The sequence below is a fragment of the Macaca fascicularis genome, chromosome 18 (genome assembly GCF_037993035.2).
Source record: "Macaca fascicularis isolate 582-1 chromosome 18, T2T-MFA8v1.1".
Lineage (NCBI taxonomy): Eukaryota > Metazoa > Chordata > Mammalia > Primates > Cercopithecidae > Macaca > Macaca fascicularis.
Window position 1 is genome coordinate 53,806,229 of NC_088392.1, and position 24,214 is coordinate 53,830,442.

A 24,214-nucleotide genomic window follows, 5' to 3' on the forward strand; every position below is an offset into this window, starting at 1 on the left:
CCCACAAAAACCCACTCAAACCCCTCCAAATCCACCATATCTTGGATTAATCCTTATTTTAAACTGCTGCATGTATTATGGAATATACATGTATTTGTGTAGATTGCAACAGTGAATGTTCCAATTTTTCACTCTTACTGTGTTGGACTGAACACTTAGAGTAAGCCTCCTGGTGCAAACATGCTGGTGTTTTTTTCCAGCATTGACAGCAATTAGTGAAATTGCTAGGAAAGTGTATTTTTATAGTTTTTAAATTTTTATTCATTTTTCATTTTTGTGGGTACATCGTAGGTGTACATACTTATGGAGTACATGAGATATTTTGGTACAGGCAATGCCTAATAATCGTATTATGCAAAGTTGGGTATCTATCCCTTTAAGCATTTATCCTTTGTTATGAACAATCCAATTACACTTTTAGTTATTTTAAAATGTACAATTAAACTATTATTGACTCTAGTCCCCCTGTTATGCTATCAAATACTAGGTCCTATTTATATTTAGTCCTTCTATTAGTCCTTCTATTTAGCCCTCCCCCACTACCCTTACCCGCCTCTGGTAACCATCCTATACTCTATTTAGGAAGGTGTATTTTTAAATATCATGCAAATAGTCTTTAAAGTGCCTGCCCCAATTTATCCCAATTTACACGCCTATATAGAGATCTGTAATCACTGCTTCCTTGGCAGAGTTTTCCTTAGGGAGGGTTCAGGCCTGGCAAACTCCCACCATGCCTCTGAGACTAACCCAGGCGTCACGCCCCTGCCCATCTTCCCTGAACTTGCTTCGGCTCCGCCCCTTCCGCCTGGTGGTTCCGCTTTTAGGCCGCGCGTTTTCCCAGGGTTTGCAGCGGGAGGGGCGGGGCGTGGGTCCGTGTGACGTCACTGCCGGGCGGACGCCATCTTGCTGGTTTGCGGCCGGACTTGGATGAAGAGGCGGCAGTGGTGAGAGCGTGGGGAAGGGTGGGGTGAGGGGGCGAGGCCGCGGCTAGGGCGGCGAAACTCTCCTCCCCTGGGCCCCACCGCGTGGGACGGCGTGAACGTGGTGTCGGAGGGATGTCAGCCTTTTCTGAGGCGGCGCTGGAGAAGAAGCTGTCGGAGTTGAGCAACTCACAGCAGAGCGTGCAGACCTTGTCCCTGTGGCTCATTCACCACCGTAAACACTCGCGGCCCATCGTCACCGTGTGGGAGCGGGAGCTGCGGAAAGGTGAGTCCCCCGCACCTGTCGGCCGCCCCCCACCACCCGGCCGACCTCCAGGCGTCCCCGGGAACCCCGCTTCTCCAGCGCCCCCGGCTTCCTGGCGTCGGGATGCCAGCCCGCGGTGGTCTGCGGGCTTGGAGGAGCTGCGTGCACCACGCTTCTGCAAAGTCTGGGCTTAGATATTTTTTGAATAAAGGAATGAATAATTTTAAAAACTCCAGTTAGCTTAACAAGGAAACAGTAGCAGGGGGTCGGGACTCCACAGCCAATTAGGGCCAGAAATTCAGGTGGTCAGGTATTTTTTTTCATTCTGTGAATGATAATGGAGGATAAGGGAGGGAAAAGGTAGGGGAGTGGAAAGAAAAAGATTGATGTGGGTTTGGGAGTTACTTCTGTCATTTCTATAACGCAACAACTTATTCTTGTGAAATTAATAGAGAAATAGTTTTAGAAGTCTAATGTAAGAAGATGGGTGATGCAGTGGAAAAGACTCTGAATTTGTAGATTTTAGAGGATCTCAATTGGGCAAGTTTCTTACAACTTCTGGGTTGCAGATGCCTTACCTGAAAATGAGAGATTTAGAGTAAGTGACCTAAAGTCCTTTCCTGTTCAATGATTATATGCCCTAATGCAGTGTCTTTGTTTTCCGAAACATTTGATAGTGTTCCTGTAAATGAAGTAAACTTTTTTGAGATGTCTGTCACTAAAACATTCAGAATCAGTTCACGTATACAGAGCAACTTGAGCAACTTTATCTGTAAAAAATTGATTATGCTAGTGCGACTGAAAATGAAAAATTTCATTTGCTTAGTCTGAGCTTGTACTTTAATTCTTAATTCGTGGGGTAGAGTGGACACTCTTCATTATTGTTGCAAACATCCTGATGGATATGATGGTTATCAAGTGTTAAAGGTTTTAACAAACTGTTGTTAATCGAAATAGACGCTTGCTTACTGAACCTTGTGAAAGCTATATGATGTATTTACATAACAGACAAAATGTGAACCAAAATGTTGGCTGTATAGAATGGAGACAATCTGTCCTTGTATATTGTTTGTGGTTATGAAAACGTCACCCATTCTTTAGAAGAAATGGATTTACAGCCCTGTTTTTCAGTTTATGTGTAGGTATATGTGTTTTGGCCCTGAATGAGGAATTCATCTTCTGTGAGTGGACAGAAAGGTTTGAGAAACACTGACATAAAGATCTGGAATGTAGCTGTGAACTTTGAAAAGTCAGGAATTAGCTTTGCTTTTACATTTTACTAGATTTCAGAATCAGTAACAGGTTTATCTTGTTTTTTGTTTTTGCAAAGAGCATTTAGAAACACATGTAATCAATGTAGGGTTGGTACCTAGACTGTCTTAAGAACGATTACAAATCAGTAGAAAAATGGCAATACTGTTTGTAGGCATTTCACATGAGGAAACCTGAAAGGTCAACAAATGATACTTAATCTTATGAGTCAGAAAAAGTAAGCCAGTGAGGTACCACTTTATGGTCATCACTTGGCAAAAAGTATGCTAGTATGGTTAATTGTTGCAGACGAAGAGAAACAGGAACTCTTACACCACTCGGCGGGAATGTAAAAACATGTAACTATTTTGTAGATCAACTTAGTTGATGAAGTTGGAGGTATATATTAAATATATCCTTTGACCTAACAGTTTTCTTTCTAGGAATATATTCTAGAAATAAGTATTCTGCTGAAGGATTGTGCTTATTGCAGCTTCATAACAAAATTGAAAGCAAGTGAGACCATGTCTTTACAAAAAATAAGAAAAACAAAAAACCATTCCATTAGCTTGAGAATGGGCAAATAAATTGTGATATTGATAAAATGTAATACTATCCAAAAGTTCTCACGAGTGAATTAGAGCTGCATGAAACAACATGACTGAACTGGAAAACAACAAACAAAATCTTGAGCTAAGAAAACAAGGTACAGACGAATAATGCTATGGGGTAAAGTTTAAAAACATGCAAAACAGTACTCCTTTTGTTTATAGATACCTATATTAGAATATGCGTAGTAGTGATTAGCACCATTTTCCAAGATAGTGGTTGCCATAGAAGAAAGCTATCTAGTATTTCATGTATTTAAGAAAATGTTGGTGCAAATGTAGGAAAATTGTAAGATGTGCTTTTAGCAAGGTTTGTGATGTTTCCATATGTTTAAGTGTTTCATAAGTAGAAAAAGTTAAAGCATATAAAAAGATGTTTTAGGAGGAGGGTGGTAGTGATGATAGTGTTGATAGTAATGGTGATGCTGATGAACATACCGCTGCTGCTGCAATCCTCATATTAGCCTGGCCTGCTCTGCCAAGGGTTTCCTTTTCTTGACAGATGACTGCTTTTGTAGGGTGTAGCCTTTGTGTCCTTCCCCTTCCTTGCAGTTTTGCTCATCAACTTCAGGATTCTCATCTCCTGTAGTTTAATGATAATGGCAATCACTTACTGAGTACCAGACATTCTTTTAGTTATTTTCCCATATCTTGAATCACATTATCTCTGCAGAATAATTACAAAAGAAATCAATCAATCTTGAAAATATATTACAACAAACTAAGGAAAATTAGTTGAACATTTTGTATTAAGCCAGGCATTCTTTAGTTTCTCAAAGTGTAAAGACAAAAATGTGAGAGTGGGAGAAGCTACTGTTCAAAGTATAAGAATGAGCTGGATACCGTGGCTCATGCCTGTAATCCCAGCACTTTAGGAGGCTGAGGGAGGTGGATTGCCAGAGCTCAGGAGTTTGAGACCAGCCTGGCCAACATGGCAAAACCCTGTCCCTACAAAAAATACCGAAATTAGCTGGGCGTGATGGCGCGGGCCTAAGCTACTCAGGAAGCTGAGATTGGAGGATCACTTGAGCCCAAGAGGTTTAGGCTGCAGTGAACCAAGTGCGCCACTGCCCTCCAACCTGGGCGACAGAGCAAGGCCCTGTCTCAGAAAATAAAAAAATTAAGAATGAATGGTTAAATTATATCTGTTAGATATGGTAGCCATTCAGTTATGAAGGTTTCCCTTCTTTTTCTACCTTCCTTATCTTTGTCTCCTTTAATGAAAGAATTTCTGTTTGGAGGGATAAACCTCAAGACCTTTATGAAGACCAAAATGACATATAATTTTCCTGATAAATGCAGTAAAGTGTAACCAAAAATGTAAGTGACCATTTTGTTACTTCTTTATGAAGATGTAATTCACATACCACACCATTCATCCATTCAAGGTATACTATTCAGTGATTTTTAATATGTTTATAGAATTGTAAAGCTGTCACCAATTTTAGAACATTTTTGTTACCCTGAAAGAAACTCCATGCCATTTAGCTGTTGTCCCCAGTCCCCCATCTCTCCCAAACCCTAGGCAACTGCTAATTTACTTTACCTCTATAGATTGGACTATTTTTACCATTTCATATAAATAGAATTACATAGTATGTGGTCTTTTGCACGTTTTCCATCCAGGCTATAACATGGATGAGCCTGGAAAACATGCTAACTAAAAGAAGCCAGTTGCAAAAGACCACTTACTGTCCTTCAGTCCTTTTTATGGCAGAATAATATTCTGTTGTATGAATTTAGCCATTCATCAGTTGATAGACGTTTGAGTTATTTCCACTTTTTGGCTATTATAAGTAATGCTGCTGTGAGCACTCCTGTACAAGGTTTTGTTTTGTTTTGTTTTGTTTTTGTGGATATGTTTTCATCTTGGATATTTACTGAGGAGTGGAATTTCTGGGTCATATAGGAATCCTATGTTCAACCTTTTGAGGGTCTACCAGGCTATTTTCCACAGTGGGTACATCTTTTTAAAATACATTCCTACCAACAGTGTATGAGGGTCCAATTTCTCTACATCCTTGCTAATATTTGTTATCTGTCTTTTTGATTACAGCTGTCCTAGTGGGTGTGAAGTGGTATCTCATTATGATTTTGATATGCATTTCCCAGATGACTAATTATGCTGAGCCTATTTTCATGTACTTACTGGCCATTTGGATGTTGTCTGGAAAAATATTTATTCTGCCTATTTTAAAATTTGTCTTTTTATTACTGAGTTGTAAGTGTTCTCAATGTTCCCAATGTATACTAGGTACAAGTATTGTGTTATATTCATACCACAAATATTTTCTTCCATTCAGTGGGTTGTCTTTTTACTTTCATAATAATGTCCTTTAAACTGTTTTAAACTGTAAATGTCTCAGTCAATGCTAGCTAAATTATAAAACTTAATATACATTATTTATATTCATTTCTGTAGAAATATTGACCATGAACATACCTGAACTTAGAAACCAACACTAACATTTGGGCTCTTTTCTACACACACTCACTGAAAGATCTCTATAAGAGCTGTAGAAAACAAGATAGATAGGAGGAAATTGTTTGTAGTTGGTGAAGGTCACTGCCCTCCCTTGTCTGGTGATTGTATCCTTTGTACCAGCCTCTTTAATGTTATATTGGTGTCTTAACAAAAGTATAAGTGCCTCAACCCCTTAAAGTATGTTAATTCACCCTGTATTTATTGATTGTGTATTACAGTGGTAAAGAAAAGACAAGTTTATTCCTGCCCTCAGAATTTATAGTCTTGTGGTAAGGGCAACCAATAAACAAAACATTTTTAATATAAATTTTGTGTTTAGTTCTTTGAAGGAGGAAATCTTTAGTTAGAGGGAAATCATCTCTGCAAGGTGATGTTTAATAGAAGACCTCTTTGAACAAGTTGGGGGGGGTTGGGCCTGCAGCCACTGGGAATATGTGAAAGTGCTGAGGTGATAAATAGCTTTGGATGCAAAGAGCCAAACCTGGAAATGGTCGGCCTTTGAATGCCTTTTAACTGTGTTTCCTAATTTTTTTTTTTTAAATGAGACAGTGTCTCACTATGTTGCGGAGGCTGCTCTTGAACTCGGGCTCAGGTACTCTTCATGCCTCAGCCTCCCAAGTAGCTGGGACTACAGGTGCACACTACCATGCTGGGTTTATTTTTTTCTAGGGTTGGCAACAATTAAAATAATACATTATTTAAGGTTTAGATTTTCCTCCTATTTGTAATCATTTGTTGAAATGAGCACTTTTTCATCAGTAAGCTATGTTAGATATCTTTCAGGGAACTAAGTACCATTTCATATTGTATTATAGGTTGGGGAGTTACATATTGGTTGTGAAGTAGATAGTAGGCTCCTTCACGTTGTTTTGCCATTTCAATTTTTAGCTTCCATAGCCCCAGCATACTGCGTTGGATGAAAGATCTTAAATATTTGTTGAATTAACATTCGTATTCACTAATACGACTTTAAATTTGTAAGATGTGCTAAAATAAGTACTGTATATTCTTGGCTGTTCTTACTAATTTGGTTTTAGAAAAATGGAGAAGTTAAAGAACATTTTTCATTTGCTTTAAAAATACATAGCAATATAAATCCTAAAAATGAGGAGATTGTTTTAAATTGACAATTCAGTGACTTTTATATTGTCTGATACTGTTACTCGTTTCTCTTTCAAAGTTAGAATTGAAAAAATAGACAATGCTTGCATCTTCTAAGTTCTTATATTGAAGAGGATTAATGTTGTCAAACTGACCATGATGACTCCCATGTAGTGCATGTCCGGGCTGGGCAACAGAGTGAGACCCTGTCACAAAAAATACAAGAAATTTCTTCTGTTTTCTTTATTCAAGAAATACTTAGTGACCTCCTTACTCTCTTAGTGAACAAGGATGATTGAGCACATAAAAAGACATATAGCTGTCTTCATGGAGCTTACGTATCAGCCAGGCAAGTGCACTCTGCTAAACTAGTAACTGCACAGTAATACAAAGGAGAAATGTAATTGGGAACCTATCCTAGTTTATGAAATTAGGGAAGGGTCCTTTGATTTAAGATTTGAAGTATATGTAGAATTTACTAGGAGCTGTACCAAGAATATAGACATAGGTTTTAGCTGTTGTAATCATTCGAATGTGGTCTTATGTAGAACAACATTATTTGACTTTTCAAATAGAACATTTCCGTTCATAAGTCCTTTCTGGAGGTAGACAGGATAATACACATTTAGATAAACTTTAATTTTTTAATTTGTTTTTGAGACAAGGTCTTACTCTCTCACCCGGGTGCAGTGGCATGATCCCGACTCACAGCAACCTCTGCCTCCTGGGCTTAAGTGATCCTCCCACTTCAGCCCCCTGCGTACTGGGACTCTAGGTGCATACCACCATGCCTGGCTAATAATTGTTTTTGCATTTTTTGTAGAGACCATGTTTGCCATATTGCCCAGGCTGATCTCAAACTCCTTGGCTCAAGTGATCCTCCTGTTTTGGCCTCCCAAAGTGCTGGGATTATAGGCATGAGCCATGGAGCCTGGGTTAGATAAACTTTTAGTGTTTTATGTCTGAAAATAAGTGTCTTAAGGGGTGTGTGTGTGTGTGTGTGTGTGTGTGTGTGTGATATGTTTGTTGTTGTTTTTGAGAGACAGGGTTTGGCTCTGTTGCCCAGGCTGGAGTGTGGTGGCAGATCAGGGCCCACTGCAGCCCCAACCTCCTAGGCTCAATCAATCCTCCTAAGTAGCTAGGACCACAGGTGCATGCCACCATGCCTGGCTGATTTTTTCTTTTTTTTCTTTTTTTTTGATAGAAACAGGGTCTTGCCATATTGCTGAGGCTGGTCTTGAACTCCTGGGCTCAGATGATTCTCCTGTCTTGGCCCCACAACGTGCTGGGGTTATAGGTGTCAGCATTGCTCCTCGCCTTTCTTATTTTTTGTTTGTAAAAATATATTAAGAGGATTATACAGAAAAAAAATAAAAGGATTATAATGATGAATTGTTTATTTAGTCACCTTGCTGTCATCTGAGCTTTGTGGTCATTTTGGTTCTCTTGCATAACTCGTGGCTGTTCTAAGGTGCCTATTCATCTGTTCTCCTTTTTATAGCTTTTTCTTACTCCTTTTTATCTGTAATAACTGATAATTTTTTTTTAAACAAAATGTTTGCCATGCTTATGTTGAATGCTTGGAATTTCCAGGTGTGTTTTTAAAAACATTTAGTAGGTAATATGTGCATAAAATGAAATTTAAAAGGCATAAAAGGCTGGGCATGGTGGCTGACACCTGTAATCCCAGCACTTTGGGAGGCTGAGGTGGGCAGATCACTTGAGATCAGAAGTTCATGACCAGCCTAGCCAATATGGTGAAACCCTGTCTCTACTAAAAATACCAAATTTAGCTGGGTGTGGTGGCGGGCACCTGTAATCCCAGCTACTTGGGAGGCTGAGGCAGGAGAATCACTTGAACCTGGGAGGTGGAGGTTGCAGTGAGCCGAGATCGTGCCACTGCATTCTAGCCTGAGAGACAAAGCTAGATCCCATCTAAAAAAACCAAAAAAACGACCAAAAGCCTGTAAAGAATGATATATGGGTTCTTTCCATTCCTATTCCCTCCTTAACCATTTCTCTACCCAGAATCAGTCTGTTAACAGTTTAATGGCATTGCTTTGTTTCAAAAAATGATTGTATTGTATTTCATTTTATGGATATGTCAAAATTTACGTAATTGTTACTCTGTTGATGAACGTTTAGGATGTCTGTTTTTTCTATTAAAATGTGTATGTCATTAGTAAATATACTAGTATTTTCTTTTTTTTTTTTTTTTTTTTTGAGACGGAGTCTCGCTGTGTCACCCAGGCTGGAGTGCAGTGGCCGGATCTCAGCTCACTGCAAGCTCTGCCTCCCGGGTTTTTACGCCATTCTCCTGCCTCAGCCTCCCGAGTAGCCGGGACTACAGGCGCCCGCCACCTCGCCCGGCTAGCTTTTTGTATTTTTTAGTAGAGACGGGGTTTCACCGTGTTAGCCAGGATGGTCTCGAACTCCCGACCTCGTGATCCGCCCGTCTCGGCCTCCCAAAGTGCTGGGATTACAGGCTTGAGCCACCGCGCCCGGCCATATACTAGTATTTTCTTAATGGTTTTAGGTGATGATTTAAGAGACCTTGATAGACGGGCTAGGCATTAGTGTATCACACCATTTTGTGAAAAGTTCATTACTTTAAGTTTTTCTATGTATCGGTGTGTATTCTCACTCATTCTGTTGCGTTGATCTGTCTACTCATGTAGCACTGTTATACTCTTTATTATGTTTTCATGGCTGATAGGACATGTACCCTCTCAGACATGCTTTTTTCCCTTCAGCAATTACTCTTCCCTGTTGCAGTTTTCTTGTGTATTCTTGTTTTGTTTTTCTATATAAACTCTAGAATCAACTTGTTATCTACAAGAACAAATTTTTTGGTATTTCTGGAATTATCACTTTAATTTGTTACGGTATCTAAAAGAGAACGTATGTCTTTATGATGGCAAATGTCAGGCTGAGAACTGTGCAATCTTATTTTAAATGTGTATTTAATTGTTTAAGTGATTTTCAAACTTCTTCAGATGTCACTTCTTGATGCTTTGTAAAAACTCTGTAAAGAGTATCATGAAATGCATATTTAAGTTAAAAATAATTGTCTAACTTTGTGCTAAATGTATCTTAACTTGATTCTTGTACAGGCTAATAGAAGGAAGTATTGAAGGATTAAGTCGCATTATGAAAAAAGACTTAAAACTGAAAACATCAATTAGTTTTTCTCTAAGTTGGGAAAATGGTTTGTATTGATTGATTTTGTGATGGCACACTTTGGTCCAGTTAAAGGAACGTCATTTTTCTTCAGAATATGGTTTAAAAATACCTTAGACATTTAATCTAGCAAATCATTTTTGTCAAGGACCGTATTTTTGCCAAACTATCAAAAAATTCACTTTTCTTAGTTGAATATCTTGAGGTATTATCTTGAACAGCATTTGTGATGGTTAATTTTCTTTGTCAACCTGACTGGGCAACAGGATGCCCAGACATTCAGCCAGCCATTTCTGGATATGTGTGTGGAGGTGTTTTCTGGATGAGATGAACATTTGAATCAGACAGAAAAGCAGATGCCCTCCCTAATGTAAGTAGGACTTACCCAGCCAGTTGAAGACATAAATAGAACGAAAAGGTTGATTTTTCCATGAATAAGAGAGAACTTCTGCTGACTGCCTTTGAGCCTGGACTTTTTTTTTTTTCTTTTGTCTTTTTTTCTCCTGCCTTTGGACTCAAACTGAAGTATTGGCTGCTCTTCCAGGTCTCCAGTTTGCTAGCCTTCAGACTGGAATTACACCATTGGTAGTCCTGGTTCTTAGGCCTTTGGACTTGGACTGGAACTACTCCATTGGCTCCCCTGGGTCTTGAGGCTCTCCTGCAGTCTGAACTGCAGATCTTGGGACTTGTCAGCCTCCAGATTCCCATGGCTGATTCCTTATAATCAGTCACTTTTTCTCTCTCTGTCCTGTTGATTCTATTTCTTTGGAGATCCCCAAGTAAAAGTAATTTGAGCACTTCATCTAGATTTACTAACATTTTATTTATTTACTTATTTATTTATTTATTTTGAGATGGAGTCTCGCTCTGTTGCCCAGGCTGGAGTGCAGTGATGTGACCTTTGCTCACCGCAACCTCCGCCTCCCTGATTTAAGTGATTCTCCTGCCCCGGCTTCCCAAGTAGCTGGGATTACAGGCACCCACCACCACATCTGGTTAATTTTTTTCTATTTTTAGTAGAGACGGGGTTCATCATGTTGGCCAGGTTGGTCTTGAACTCCTGACCTCAAGTGATCTGCCTGTCTTGGCCTCCTAAGGTGCTGGGGTTACAGGCATGAGCCACCATGCCCGGCCATAGATTCACTAGCATTTAATTGGTAAATCAATTAGTACGGGTTTATAATTTGATGCTTTAGATGGTGTTTTTAGTTTCTGTCATAAATATGCTGATGATTCGATGATCTTTTTCTGTAGCCCCAGTCTCAGCATCACTGAATGGCATTTCCTACACATCCCAAACTCATTGTGCACATAAACCCTTTTTTGTCATCTTCCCCTATTCCCATTCCTCTTCCCTATTGCTTTGCCTTTCCTATTTCAGTGAAGGGCATTACTAATCTTCTAGTTGCCTATGCTCAGAACTTCAAGATTGTTTCAACCTCTTCATAGTTTTCTTACCTTCAGCTTTTTAAATTATTTTTGGCAGTATCTCCCTTGCTTTTCCTTTTTCACCCCACTGCCTAGGTCTCATATTTACTAATATTCTTGCTATAGCCTCCCAGCGGATCTCCTTGTATCTAATCTCATTCACCTACTAGCTGTCCTCCTTACTCATGTTAACATAGAATTACTATATGACCCAGTAATTTCACTCCTAGGTATATGTTTATGAGACTTGGAAACAGATATTCAAACAAATACTTTATAAGAATTCTCATAATAGGACTGTTCATAGTGACCAAATGATTGAAACAACCTGCATGTTCATTAGCAGATGAATGGATAAACAAATATGGTATATCCACATGCTGGAATATTATATTCAGCTATAAAAAGGAATGAAATACTGATACATTCTACAGTGTTGAGCAACCTCAAAAACGTGCAAAGCAAAAGAAGTCAAACACAAAAAGTCACATATTGTGTAATTTCATAATATATGGAATATCTAGAATAGGTAAGTCCATAATCCTCCTGGGGGCTAGAGTGAAGAGAGGAATGGCGAATAACTACTAGGTGGGTGTGGGCTTGTCTTTGGAGGTGCTGAAAATATTTTGGAACTAGATGGAGGTAATGGTTGCACAATCTTACAAATGCAGTAAAAACCCCTGAATTGTATGCTTTAATGTGGTTAAATTTATGGTATGTGAGATTCACTTCAGTTTTATAAATGATGTAAGTATCTTGTACTTTAATGTGTCTGTGTGCTTTTATGTACTTTTTCTTTTTTCTGTTTCTCCTCTATCCCCTGGTTTCCAGACTCTCATGACAACTCCTCTCTTCAGGTTTTTATAGTTTCTCCTGGGAAGAATTAATTGTTCACCCACCCATCATCCCTAGTTCTGTTTTTTGAGATGGGTTCTTTAAAACATTTTTTGAATTAAACTTTAAAACTTTAAATTTATAATTTATAAACATAATTTATAATTTAAATTTATAATTTCAGTTAACATCTTAAATTTGAATTGAGGTTGGGCATTGGGCGTTGGGCATGGTGACTCACACCTATAATCCCAGGTGGCTCACACCTGTGATCTGCCCGCCTCGTGATCTGCCGAGGTGGGCAGATCACAAGGTCAGGAGCTTGAGACCAGCCTGGCCAACATGGTGAAGACCCTGTCTCTACTAAAGATACAAAAAATTAGCCAGGTGTGGTGGTGCATGTAATCCCAGCTACTGAGGAGGCTGAGGAAGGAGAATCACTTGAGCCCAGGAGGTGGAGGTTGCAGTGAGCCAAGATCGTGCCATTGCGCTCTGGCCTGGGTGACAGGGCAAGATTCTGTCTCAAAAAAAATAAAATAAAAAAAATAATTTTTAAGGCCGGGCGCGGTGGCTCAAGCCTGTAATCCCAGCACTTTGGGAGGCCGAGACGGGCGGATCATGAGGTCAGGAGATCGAGACCATCCTGGATAACCCAGTGAAACCCCGTCTCTACTAAAAAATACAAAAAAAAAATTAGCCGGGCGAGGTGGCGGGCGCCTGTGGTCCCAGCTACTCGGGAGGCTGAGGCAGGAGAATGGCGTGAACCCGGGAGGCGGAGCTTGCAGTGAGCTGAGATCCGGCCACTGTACTCCAGCCTGGGCGACAGAGCCAGACTCCGTCTCAAAAAAAAAAAAAAAAAAAAAAAAAAAAATTTTTTTTTAAATTGATACCAACTTATCTTCAATAGGATACAAAAACTCTGTTCCTCTCTAGCCCTATCCTCCTTTTATGTTATCACAAATTACATCTTTATATTTTGTATACCATTTGATAAACTTAAATTTTATGCATTTGATTTTTAAATCACATAGGAAACAAAAAGAGAAGTGACAGACTAAAAATACAACAATATTGGCTTTTATATTTACTTAGGGAGTTACCTTTACTGATGTTCATTATTTCTTATGGCTTCTAGTTACTATCTAGTATCCTTTAATTTCATCCTGAAGAACTCTCTTTAGGATTTCTTGTAGGTCAGGTTTAATAGTAGCAAACTCTGTCAGCTTTTATTTAGCTTGAAATGCCTTAATTTCTCCTTTAGTTTTGAAAGATTGTTTTGCTAAGTATAAAATCTTGGTTGACAGTTTTTTTTTTTTTTTCTGTTAGGATGTTAAATACATTGTCTCACTGTTTTCTGGTCTCATGGTTTCTGATGAGAAATTGGCTTTTAATCTTGCTGCTTTCAAGATTCTCGTTGTCTTTGTTTTTGACAGTTTGATTATAATGTGTCTTAGTGTGGGTTTCTTTGAGTTTATGTTGCTTGAAGTTTGTTAAGCTTTTTGGATTTGTAGATTCATGTCTTCAAGTTTTGGAGTTTTTAGCCGTTAGTTAATCATGTATCATTTCTTCATCCTTTTCTCTTGCTTTTCTTTTTGTAACTTCATAATGCATTTGTTAATTGGCAGATCCATTAGACTATGTTAGTTTCTCTTCATTCTTTTTCTTTCTGCTCCCCAGACTCAATAATTTTAATTGTCTTCAAATTCACTAATTTTCCCTACTCTTGACATTTTCCATGGTGTCATGTACTTTTAACTGTTGTTATTATAGCATTTATCTATAATAGTGTGTTGAGTTTATTACTGGAGGACTGAACTTACTTCTTTATTCCCTCAGAACCTAGCATACAATAGACAATAATTGTGTGTTGAATGAGTTACTGAATGAATGTTGAAAAGTGTGTAGAATCTGAGGGTTTTAGAATTGGAAGGGGTATTAGAGAATATTTGGTTGTTTCTTTTAGAACTAGTGTATGATTTAGGAACTTCTGATATCTTGAGCCAAATAATGAACCCTGAGTTATAATTTTCTTGGTTGAGAAAGACCTGAAAAATTTCTAGCCTTTTTAGTCTATTACATTGTTCTACCCTGTTCATACTTAACCCTTTTTAGAGCTGTGGTCCTTAAAATGTGGTCAGCAGACCACTGTGAATCACCAAGACCCTTTTAGGGGGTTATATGGGTCCAAAAGGTCAAAATGATTTTCCTGATACTACTTACGCTTGTTTGTCCTTATACTTGCTATATTGACACACATCTTGATGATACCAAAAGCAAAGGTGGGTGAAAACCAGTAGCACCTAATCATTAATTAAGGCAAACTGTACTAGTAATCATTGCACAGTTTTCCATTAAACAACGTAAGTCTGACCTTTGTGGGTCCATGTATACATGAATTTTCTTCCTGAGGCAGCAAGACACCAACTCCCTAAGTTTTGGGGGGGGTCAAAAATTATATGCAGGTTTTTGATTGTGTGATGGATTGGTGCCTGTAACACCTGTGTTATTTAAAAGTCAACTGTATTTTTAATGCCACACACTCACAGTTAAAAAAAAAATCAGTTGTATCTAATGTGCACATTAAAAGCAGTTAAAAAAAAATTAATTCTGGTGTGGTAGTTCACACCTGTAATCCCAACACTTTTGGAAGCTGAGGTGGGTGGATTGCTTGAGCCCAGGAGTTTGAGATCAACCTGGGCAACATGGTGAAACCCCGTCTCTACAAAAAAAAATACAAGAATTAGCTGGGTTTGGTAGTGTGTGCTGTAGTTTCAGCTATTCACTAATGACTAATGATGGTGAGCATAGTTTCATGTACTTACTGATTTTCTGTGTATCTTTTTTGGATAAATGTCTGTTCAAGCAGTTTGCCTGTTTTGAATTGAGTTGTTTTTTGATGTTGAATTGTAGGAGTTTTTTATGTGTGTGTGTGTGTGTGTGTGTGTGTATATATATATATATATACTGGCTATTAATCTCTTAGAAGTTCAATGATTTGCAAGCCATATATGACACGCATCTTGATGATACAAAAGCAAAGGTGGGTGAAAACCAGTAGCACCTAATCATTAATTAAGGCAAACTATAGTAGTAATCATTGCACAGTTTTCCATTGAACAACATACTCTGAGGTTGGAGGATCCCCGACTCAGGAGGTTGGGGCTGTGGTGAGCCATGGCTGTGCCACTGCACTCCAGCCTGGGTGACAGAGTGAGACCCTGTTTTGTTTTTTTAAATATATATATGTATACACACATATATATGTATGTATATATAACATATATAAATGTATATATAACAAAATTTACAATTTCAACCTTTTTTATTGTACAGTTCTGTGGCATTAAGTACATTCAGTTGTTGTTAGCACTCATCATTATCTCCAGAACTTTTTTCCATTTCCCCAAACTGAAACTTTGTATCCATTAAACATTAACTCCCAATTTTCTTCTCCCCCAGCAACCCTTTTATTTTCTGTCTCTGTGCACATCAAAAGCACAAGCAGATACTACTTCATATCCATTAGAATGGTTATTATCAAAAAGCAGAAAATAACAAATGTTAGTGAGGATGTCAAAACAAGTAAGAACCCTGGCACACTGCTGGCCAGGATATAAAATGGTGCAGCTGCTATAGAAAACTGTGTGACAGCTTCTAAAAAATTTAAATATACAATTACCATGATTCAGCAATTCCACCTGAGTATAAACTCCTAAAGAATAAAGGAGGGACTCAAACAGATATGTGCACACCCATAATTCCAGTGTTCCACAGCAGCATTATTCACAACAGCCAAAAGGTGAAAGCAACCCAAGTGTCCAACAACAGATAAATGAATAAACATAATGTAGTATATACATACAGTGGAGTCATTCAGCCTTAAAAAGAAAGGGTATTCTGACACATGCTGCAACATGGATGTACCTCAAAAACATTATGCTAAGTGAATTAAACCAGTCACAAAAGAATAAATTGTATGATTCCACGTACACGAGACACCTAGAGTAGTCAAATTCATAGGTCTGACCTTTGTGGGTCCATGTATACATTAATTTTCTTCCTGAGGCAGCAAGACCACCAACTCCCTAAGTTTTGGGGAGGAGTCAAAAATTATATGCAGGTTTTTGATTGTGTGATGGGTTGGTGCCTGTAACACCTGTGCTATTCAAAAGTCAACTATTTTTAACGCCACACACTCACAGTTAAAAAAAAAAAAAGTCAATTTTACCTAATGTGCACATTAAAAGCAGTAAAAATGGCCAATTTTGTTAAATCTTGATCCTTGAGTACATTTTTGTATGTGTGCATTTTTTCATTGTGGTAAAAATAATACATGGCAGGGTCTGGTGGCTCACGCCTGTAATCCCAGCACTTTGGGAGGCCGAGGTGGGTGGATCACCTGAGGTCAGGAGTTTGAGACCAGCCTAGCCAACATGGCAGAACCCCATCTCTACTAAAAATACAAAAATTAGCTGGCAGCGGTGGCGCACGCCTCTAATCACAGCTACTCAGGAGGTTGAGGAGGAGAACAGCTTGAACCTGGGAGGCAGAGGTTGCAGTGAGCCGAGTTCATGCCACTGCACTCCAGCCTGCACAATTCAGCTCTTGCTGAACACACTTATTCTCTGTAAAAGTTTTTTTTTTTTTTTTTTTTTTTGATAAATTCCTTGGGGTTTGCTTTGTAAATAATCATGTCATCTGCAAATAGGGACAGTTTTATTTCTTTTGTAATTTTTTGTCTTTTATTTCCTTTTATTGCCCTGTTGTACTTGCTATAATATCCAGCATCATGTGTAATAAGACTGATGAGAATAAACAGTTATTGCCTTGTTCCTGATCAACATTCAGTCTTTATCCATTGTGATGGAATGTTAGCTGTAAGGTTTTTTTCTTTTCTTTTTTTTAGGTGCTTTTTATCGAATTGAGGAAATTCTCTATTCTTGATTTCTGAGGGATTTTATCATGAATGGTTGTTGAATTTTGTCAGAAGCCTCTTCTGCATTAATTGGTTTGACCATGCAGTTTTTCTTTTTAGCCTGTTAATACGGTGCATCACATTGATGTTCTAATCTTGAACTGGCTTTGCATTCCTGGAATAAATTACACTTATCTGTGTTGTATAATTCTTTTTGTATGTTGCTGAATTTTATTTACTAATATTTTGTTAAGAATGTTTACATCTGGCTGGGCGCGGTGGCTCATGCCTGTAATCCCAGCACTTTGGCAGGCTGAGATGGGTGGATCACCTGAGGTTGGGAGTTCGAGACCAGCCTGACCAACATGGAGAAGCCCCGTCTCTACTAAAAATACAGAATTAGCCAGGTGTAGTGGTGCATGCTTGTAGTCCTAGCTACTTGGGAGGCTGAGTCAGGAGAATTGCTTGAACCTGGGAGGCTGAGGCAGTGGTGAGGCCAGATCACGTCATTGTGCTCCAGCTTGGGTAACAAGAGTGAAACTCTGTTATTAAAAAATAAAAAAGGAATGGGTACATCTGTATTAACGAAGACTGTTGGTTTGTAGTTTTCCTTTTTTTGGGTTCTGTGTCTGGTTTTGATATCAGAGTGCCATAGCACTAACTTCATAAAATGAATTGAGATGTGTTCCCTCTTCTATTTTCTAGAAGAGATTGTGTAGAATTTTAAAGATTCTTTAAACATTTGGTAAAATTCTCTGGTGGAAACCATCTGGATCTGGAGATTTTTTTGGGGGGAATTTTAAGATTGAGAACTCAATTTCCTTAATTGTTATAGGGCTATTCAAATCTGTTTCATACTGAGTGAGTTGTGGTAGCTTGTATTATTTGAGGAAGTGGTCCATTTTATCTAAGTTGTCAAAGTTATATGCCTACAGTTGTTCATAGTATTTCCTTTTTATCCTTTGGATGCCTGTAAAGTCTGTAGTGATAGCCTGTTTTATTCCTGATATTGATAATTTGTGTCTTCCCTCTTATTTCTTTGTCGTTCTGGCTAGAAACTTTTCAGTTGTATTGATCTTTTCAAATAACCAGTGCTTTGCTTCATTTACTTAATTTTTTTCTGCATTTTTATGTTTTTATTTTCATTGATCTCTGCTCTAGCCTTTATTATTTCATTCCTTTTACTTGCTTGGGTTAATTTTGTTCTTTTTCTAGGTTCTTGAAGTGGGAACTTATTACAGATTATTGATTTGAGACTATTTGTACCTTTAGTGTTCAGAATTTCTCTCAGCACTGCTTCAGCTGTGCCCCACAGATTTTTGATATGTTGTATTTTCAACATATTTTATTTATTTATTTATTTTTTGAGACGGAGTCTCGCTCTGTCGCCCAGGCTGGAGTGCAGTGGCCGAATCTCAGCTCACTGCAAGCTCCGCCTCCCGGGTTTATGCCATTCTCCTGCCTCAGCCTCCCGAGTAGCTGGGACTACAGGCACCCGCCACCTCGCCCGGCTAGGTTTTTGTATTTTTTAGTAGAGACAGGGTTTCACCGTGTTAGCCAGGATGGTCTCGATCTCCTGACCTCGTGATCCGCCCGTCTCGGCTTCCCAAAGTGCTGGGATTACAGGCTTGAGCCACCACGCCCGGCCTCAACATATTTTATATGCTAGTTAATAAAGGATTTTTATGATGGCTGCTTGCTTTATTTATTTTTTTATTTCTAGACAGGGTTTTGCTCTGTTGCCCAGGCTGGAGTATGGTGGTGTGATTGTAGCTCACTGTAACCTCCAACCTCTGGGCTCAGGCAAGCCTCCTGAGTAGCTGGGACTACAGGTATGAGCCACCATGCCTAATTTTTTAATTTTTATTTTTGTAGAGATGGGGGTCTCATTGTGTTGCCCAGCCTTAGCGGCTGCTTTAAAGTCTCTGTAAGATCATGTAAACCTCTCTACTTTGTGTTGGGATCTGTTGCTGTTTTTCCCCATTCTGTTTCATATCTTCCTGGTTCTTGATATGGGGTGATTTTTTTTTTTTTTAAATGGATACAATGGATTTGGGGATGTTATGAGACTCTAGGTTGTTGTTGTTGGTTTTTGTTTTTTTTTTTTTTTTTTTTTTTTTGATATGGGCTCTCACTCTGTCACCCAGGCTGAACTGCGGTGGCACCTCACTTCATGACCTCCCAGGCTCAGCAATCCTCCCACCTTCTGAATCTTCCCACCTCAGCCTCCTGAATACCTGGTATTACAGGCATGCGTCACCATGCCTGGCTGATTTTTCTGTGTTTTTTTTGAAGGCGAGGTTTCACCATGTTGCCCCGGCCTGGCCTTGAAGTCCTGAACTCAAGCAGTCCACCCACCCCGGCCTCCTATAATGCTGAGATTACAGTCATGTGCCACTGTGCTTAGCCAAGATGATAGATCTTATTTAATCTTAATTTAACTAGGTTTCTCTGACACTGCCTCATCAGGAGAAGGAGGTACTGTGGTACTGTTGTGTGCGAGTAGAAGTTCTGGCTTTCCAGTAGGTCTCCGCTGACACCGTGGGGAGGGGAGAAGGAGTATATGTTCCCATTACTGCCGTACCATGGTGAAAGTCTTGTTGTTCCCCTAGGCCTCCTGTGATACAGCCCAGTGGGGAGTGTTTCCTTATTGCTGAGTGGAGTTGGAAGTCCAGGTTCCCTACTCTGCCTTCTCTGACACTACTCTGGTGGGAATGTTGAGCTCCACATTACAGTACTGTGAGGGTGGAAGTCTAGGCTTACCGTTTTCTTTGCTAGTATGGGTGTGGCAGAAGTTTTTTTCTATGGTGTTTGGCTGGAGCAGAACTGTTTTTGTGCTGTTATTGTAGGCATGAGGCACCATGCCTGGCCTGTTTTCTTTTTTTAAGTATCATTTTCAGCTCATGGATTTTTATATGTTTGTATTTCAGACTATTATTATTTTTGATGCTCTTTTGTCAGTGGCAGCCTCTTGGAAGTTTGCTTGTGTCCTTTGGATACAATTGCAGTTTTTAAAATCACTTTATCCTTTCTAGCATGACAAGATGTCCTTGGTACATTTTGTGCATTTCCTGCTTTTATTTGCCAGAGGACGTGAGACTTGACCTGCTTTTATTTAGTTATTTTATTTTTTATATTTTTTGATACCAAGTCTCGCTCTGTTGTCCAGACTGGAGTGCAGTGGTGTGATCTTGGCTCACTGTAACTTCCACCTCCTGGGTTCAAGTGATTCTTGTGCCTCAGCCTCCTGAGTAGCTGGGATTACAGGCGTGCACCACAATGCCTGGCTAATTTTTGTATTTTTAGTAGAGATGGGGTTTCACCATGTTGGCCAGGCTGGTCTCGAACTCCTGTCCTCTGGTGATCCACCCACCTCAGCCTCCCAAAATGCTGGGATTACAGGTGTGAGCTCCCATGTCCGGCTTTGATCTGCTTTTATTAATGAAATGTTTTTTAGGGACACAGTATGGGGCTTGAGAGTGCTGATTGATTTCATTGTAATTTACATTTAATTACAGTTTCCCTTTGAACAATATGGGTTTGAACTGCCCAGGTCTACTTCTATGTGAATTTTTTTCAGTAAAAGTTACATGAGTGTGTTTGCCTTCCCTTCCACCTCCTCCAACGCCTTCTGCCTCCTATGCTCCTGAGACAGCAAGACCAACCGCTCCTCTTCCCCCTCTCCCTCGTTAGCCTATTCAACATTAAAATGACGAAGAGAAAACCTTTTTGATGAAAACACCTCCACTTAATAATAAATGTTTTCTTTCTGTGATTATCTTAACATTTTCTTTTCTCTAGTTTACTTTATTGTCAGAATACAGTATATAGTTTAACATACAAAATATGTGTCATTTATGTTATCAGTAAAGCTTCTGCTCAGTGATAGTCTATTCGTAGTTAAGTTTTTTGGGAGTCAGAAGTTATACATGGGTTTTTTACTGCCCGGGGGTTGACCCTCTTTACCCCCTATTGTTGAAGGGTAGCTGTACTTTAATAATTGTTTTGTGTCCGGAATTGGTGGGTTCTTGATCTCACTGACTTCAAGAATGAAGCCACGGACCTCGCGGTGAGTGTTACAGTTCTTAAAGATGGTGTGTCTGGAGTTTATTCCTTCAGACTTTCAGATGTGTCTGGAGCTTCTTCCTTCTGGTGAGTTCATGGTCTCGCTGTCAGAAGTGAAGCTGCAGACCTTCGCGGTGAGTGTTACAGCTCATAAAGGCAGCGTGGACCCAAAGAGTGAGCAGCAGCAAGATTTATTGCAAAGAGCGAAAGAACAAAGCTTCCACAGTATGGAAGGGGACCTGAGGAGGTTGCCACTGCTGGCTTGGGCAGCCTGCTTTTATTCCCTTATCTGGCCCCACCCACATCCTGCTGATTGGTCAATTATTACAGAGAGCTGATTGGTCTATTTTACAGAGAGCTGAGTGGTCCATTTTGACAGCATGCTGATTGTTGCATTTACAATCCTTGAGCTAGACACAGAGTGCTAGATGGAAAAGTTCTCCAGGTCCCCACTAGGTTAGCTAGACAGAGTTAGCTAGATACAGAGTACCAATTGGTGTATTTACAAAGCTTGAGCTAGATGCAGAGTCCTGATTGGTGTATTTACAAACCCTGAGCTAGACACAGTGCTGATTGGTGCGTTTACAATCCTTGAGCTAGACACAGAGTGCTAGACGGAAAAGTTCTGGAAGTCCCCACTAGGTTAGCTAGACACAGAGTTAGCTAGGTGCAGAGTACCAATTGGTGTATTCACGAACCTTGAGCTAGATACAGAGAACTGATTGGTGTATTTACAAACCTTGAGCTAGACACAAGAGTGCTGATTGGTGTATTTATGATTCTCTAGCTAGACATAAAAGTTCTCCAAGTCCCCATCCAACTCAGGAACCCAGCTGGCTTCACCTAGTGGATCCTGCACCGGGGCTGCAGGCGGATCTGCCAGCGAGTCCCGAGCCGCACCTGCACTACTCAGCCCTTGGGCTGTTGGTGGGACTGGACGCCATGGAACAGGGGGCAGCGCCTGTTGGGGAGGCTCGGGCTGCGCGGGAGCGCACTGCAGGGTGGGAGCTCAGACATGGCAGGCTGCAGGTCCAGAGCCCTGCCCCGTGGGGAAGCAGCTAAGGCCCTGCGAGAATTTGAGTGCAGCACTGGCGGGGCAGCACTGCTGGGGGACCTGGCGCAACCTCCGCAGCTGCTGACCCGGGTGCTAAGCCCCTCACTGCCCTGGGCTGGCGGCGCCAGCCGGCCAGGTGGGGCCCACCGAGCCTGCGACCGTGGGAACTCGGAGTGGCCCGCCAGCGCCAGCGTGCAGCCCCAGTTCCTGCCAGCGCCTCTCCCTCCACACCTCCCTGTAAGCAGAGGGAGGCAGCTCCGGCCTCAGCCAGCCCAGAGAGGGGCTCCCACAGTGCTGTAGCAGGCTGAAGGGCTCCTCAAGTGTTGCCAGAGTGGACGCTGAGGCCTAGGAGGCGCTGAGAGTGAGGGCTGCTAGCACGTTGTCACCTCTCATGGTTGGTAAAATGAGAATAACTTACCTTGTAGGGTTGTTTTGAAGATTAAATGAGATACATAATAAACTTTTAGAACAATGCTCAGGTCATAAAAATTGTAGTCGGTATTATTTCTTTGAATTTATTTGTAAAAAAGCAAAAAAGTTTGTCTCAATTTCATTCTAGAAGTGTAATGTGAATAAATGGGTATTCCACTTGACAGTGTATTTTATAGTGGTCTAATGGTCCAGGATGAAGTTTATTCATCTCAGGATTTTTATAATTCATTTGTTGCGTATACTGAAACCAAGGTTTTAAAAATTATTTTGTTTACGAAAGTTTCTCAGCAATTTGAATTTCCTTTGGCTTTTTAGAATGGAAAAGATGTTCCTTTGCTTGGACCTAGATATTCTTTTGTTCTCCTTAACCAAGCATTGAAACAGGAGAAGCCATGAATAAATGCACTTACACAACGAAGATAGTTGGTGGAGTACCAGGCCAGCCCTATGCTGAAGCCTTTTTCAGCATGTAGGCTCAGAGTAATCATTTAACGTATAATTTATATGTTTCTCTTTTATAACTTAGTTCTCTGTTGGTAACTCCACCTCTTCCCCCCGATTCTTCTTGGTCTTTCCCAAAGATATTGTTTACTGTGTTTGTGTGTAACTTAATACTATGTCTTTGATATTTTTCCATATCAGTACATCAACCTCTATTTCATTTTTGAACAGCTGCAGAATATTGTGTGGATTGTATGAATGTGCCATGGTTTATTCAGTTCTTTCTTGATGCTGTTGTGAATATCCTTAATGATTTCTTTGTGCATTTATGAGAAATATATCCATAGGATAAATTCTTACAAGTAAAATTTGTAAGGTCAAGAAGCTATGTGCAATTACGTTTTCTGAATTCTGATAGATATTACCAAGTTGTTTTTCTGAGATGTTGTACTAATTTATGATTTAACCACCAGTGTCTGAAGGTATCTAAATTTGGTCATCTCACCCATACTTTTGTCAGTTTTAGTTCGTGTCAGACTTTAGTGTCGGTCACTCTAGTAGGTTGAAAATGGTAGTTGGTTTCAATTATTTAACATTTCTGTTTTTGTACTTCCTGTGCACATGTCTTGACTGTTTTTCTATAAGTTATTGCTTCGTGAGAACTGTAGAGTGAAGGAAGGAAAATGAAAATAGTTGAACTCAATACGTTAAAAAAGTACAAATAAGAGTGCTAAGGAAGTTTGTCTTTCATAATCTGAATTAAAAATTGTTGCAGTTTCTGACAGCAGTGTAATTTTACATGTGTTCCTGTCTCCTGTGCTGGCTGAGGTTAATGATCAGAAACTAAGTTACTGGGACAAGTAATTAAAGCCACAGGTCTAGGCCAAAATGTATTCAGTAAACGTTGATCAAATTAGGAGCTAGCTGTTGGGTTTGATTTTGGTAGATTTGACAGTCATTGTTCTCAGTGGAACTTAGTTTAGTTGGGAAGCACTACATGAAATAAAAATAATTATAGTTAGGGTAGATGTGCCATAGAAGTAGTGTGGAGTGCTATGAAAGCATCTCACGGCTGCCTAACCTGTGTGGTCTTGTTGGTCAGGGAAAACTGGAGGAACCCATTTAACTGAGGTCTAAAGTATGGTAGGAGTTGGGGAAGTTGGAGGATAGTGTTGGATGTGAAGAGTAGTGTAGATGGTGGAGACCTCTTTGTTTAAGGCCTTTGGTGCATATTA

At 39.8% G+C, this 24,214-nt stretch overlaps 1 protein-coding gene across 3 annotated transcripts in view; it reads left to right on the forward strand.

The window, feature by feature from the left end:
- The first annotated feature begins 905 nt into the window (after nucleotides 1–905).
- The window catches only part of RPRD1A (regulation of nuclear pre-mRNA domain containing 1A), a 73,876-nt gene continuing 50,567 nt past the window's right edge, over nucleotides 906–24,214 (forward strand). For all 3 annotated transcript variants that reach the window (XM_005586868.4, XM_005586869.4, XM_065533898.1), the window contains exon 1: nucleotides 906–1,206. In XM_005586868.4, coding sequence (XP_005586925.1) covers nucleotides 1,056–1,206 — 151 coding nt within the window. In that variant the 5' untranslated portion in view covers nucleotides 906–1,055. The remainder of the gene's footprint in view (nucleotides 1,207–24,214) is intronic.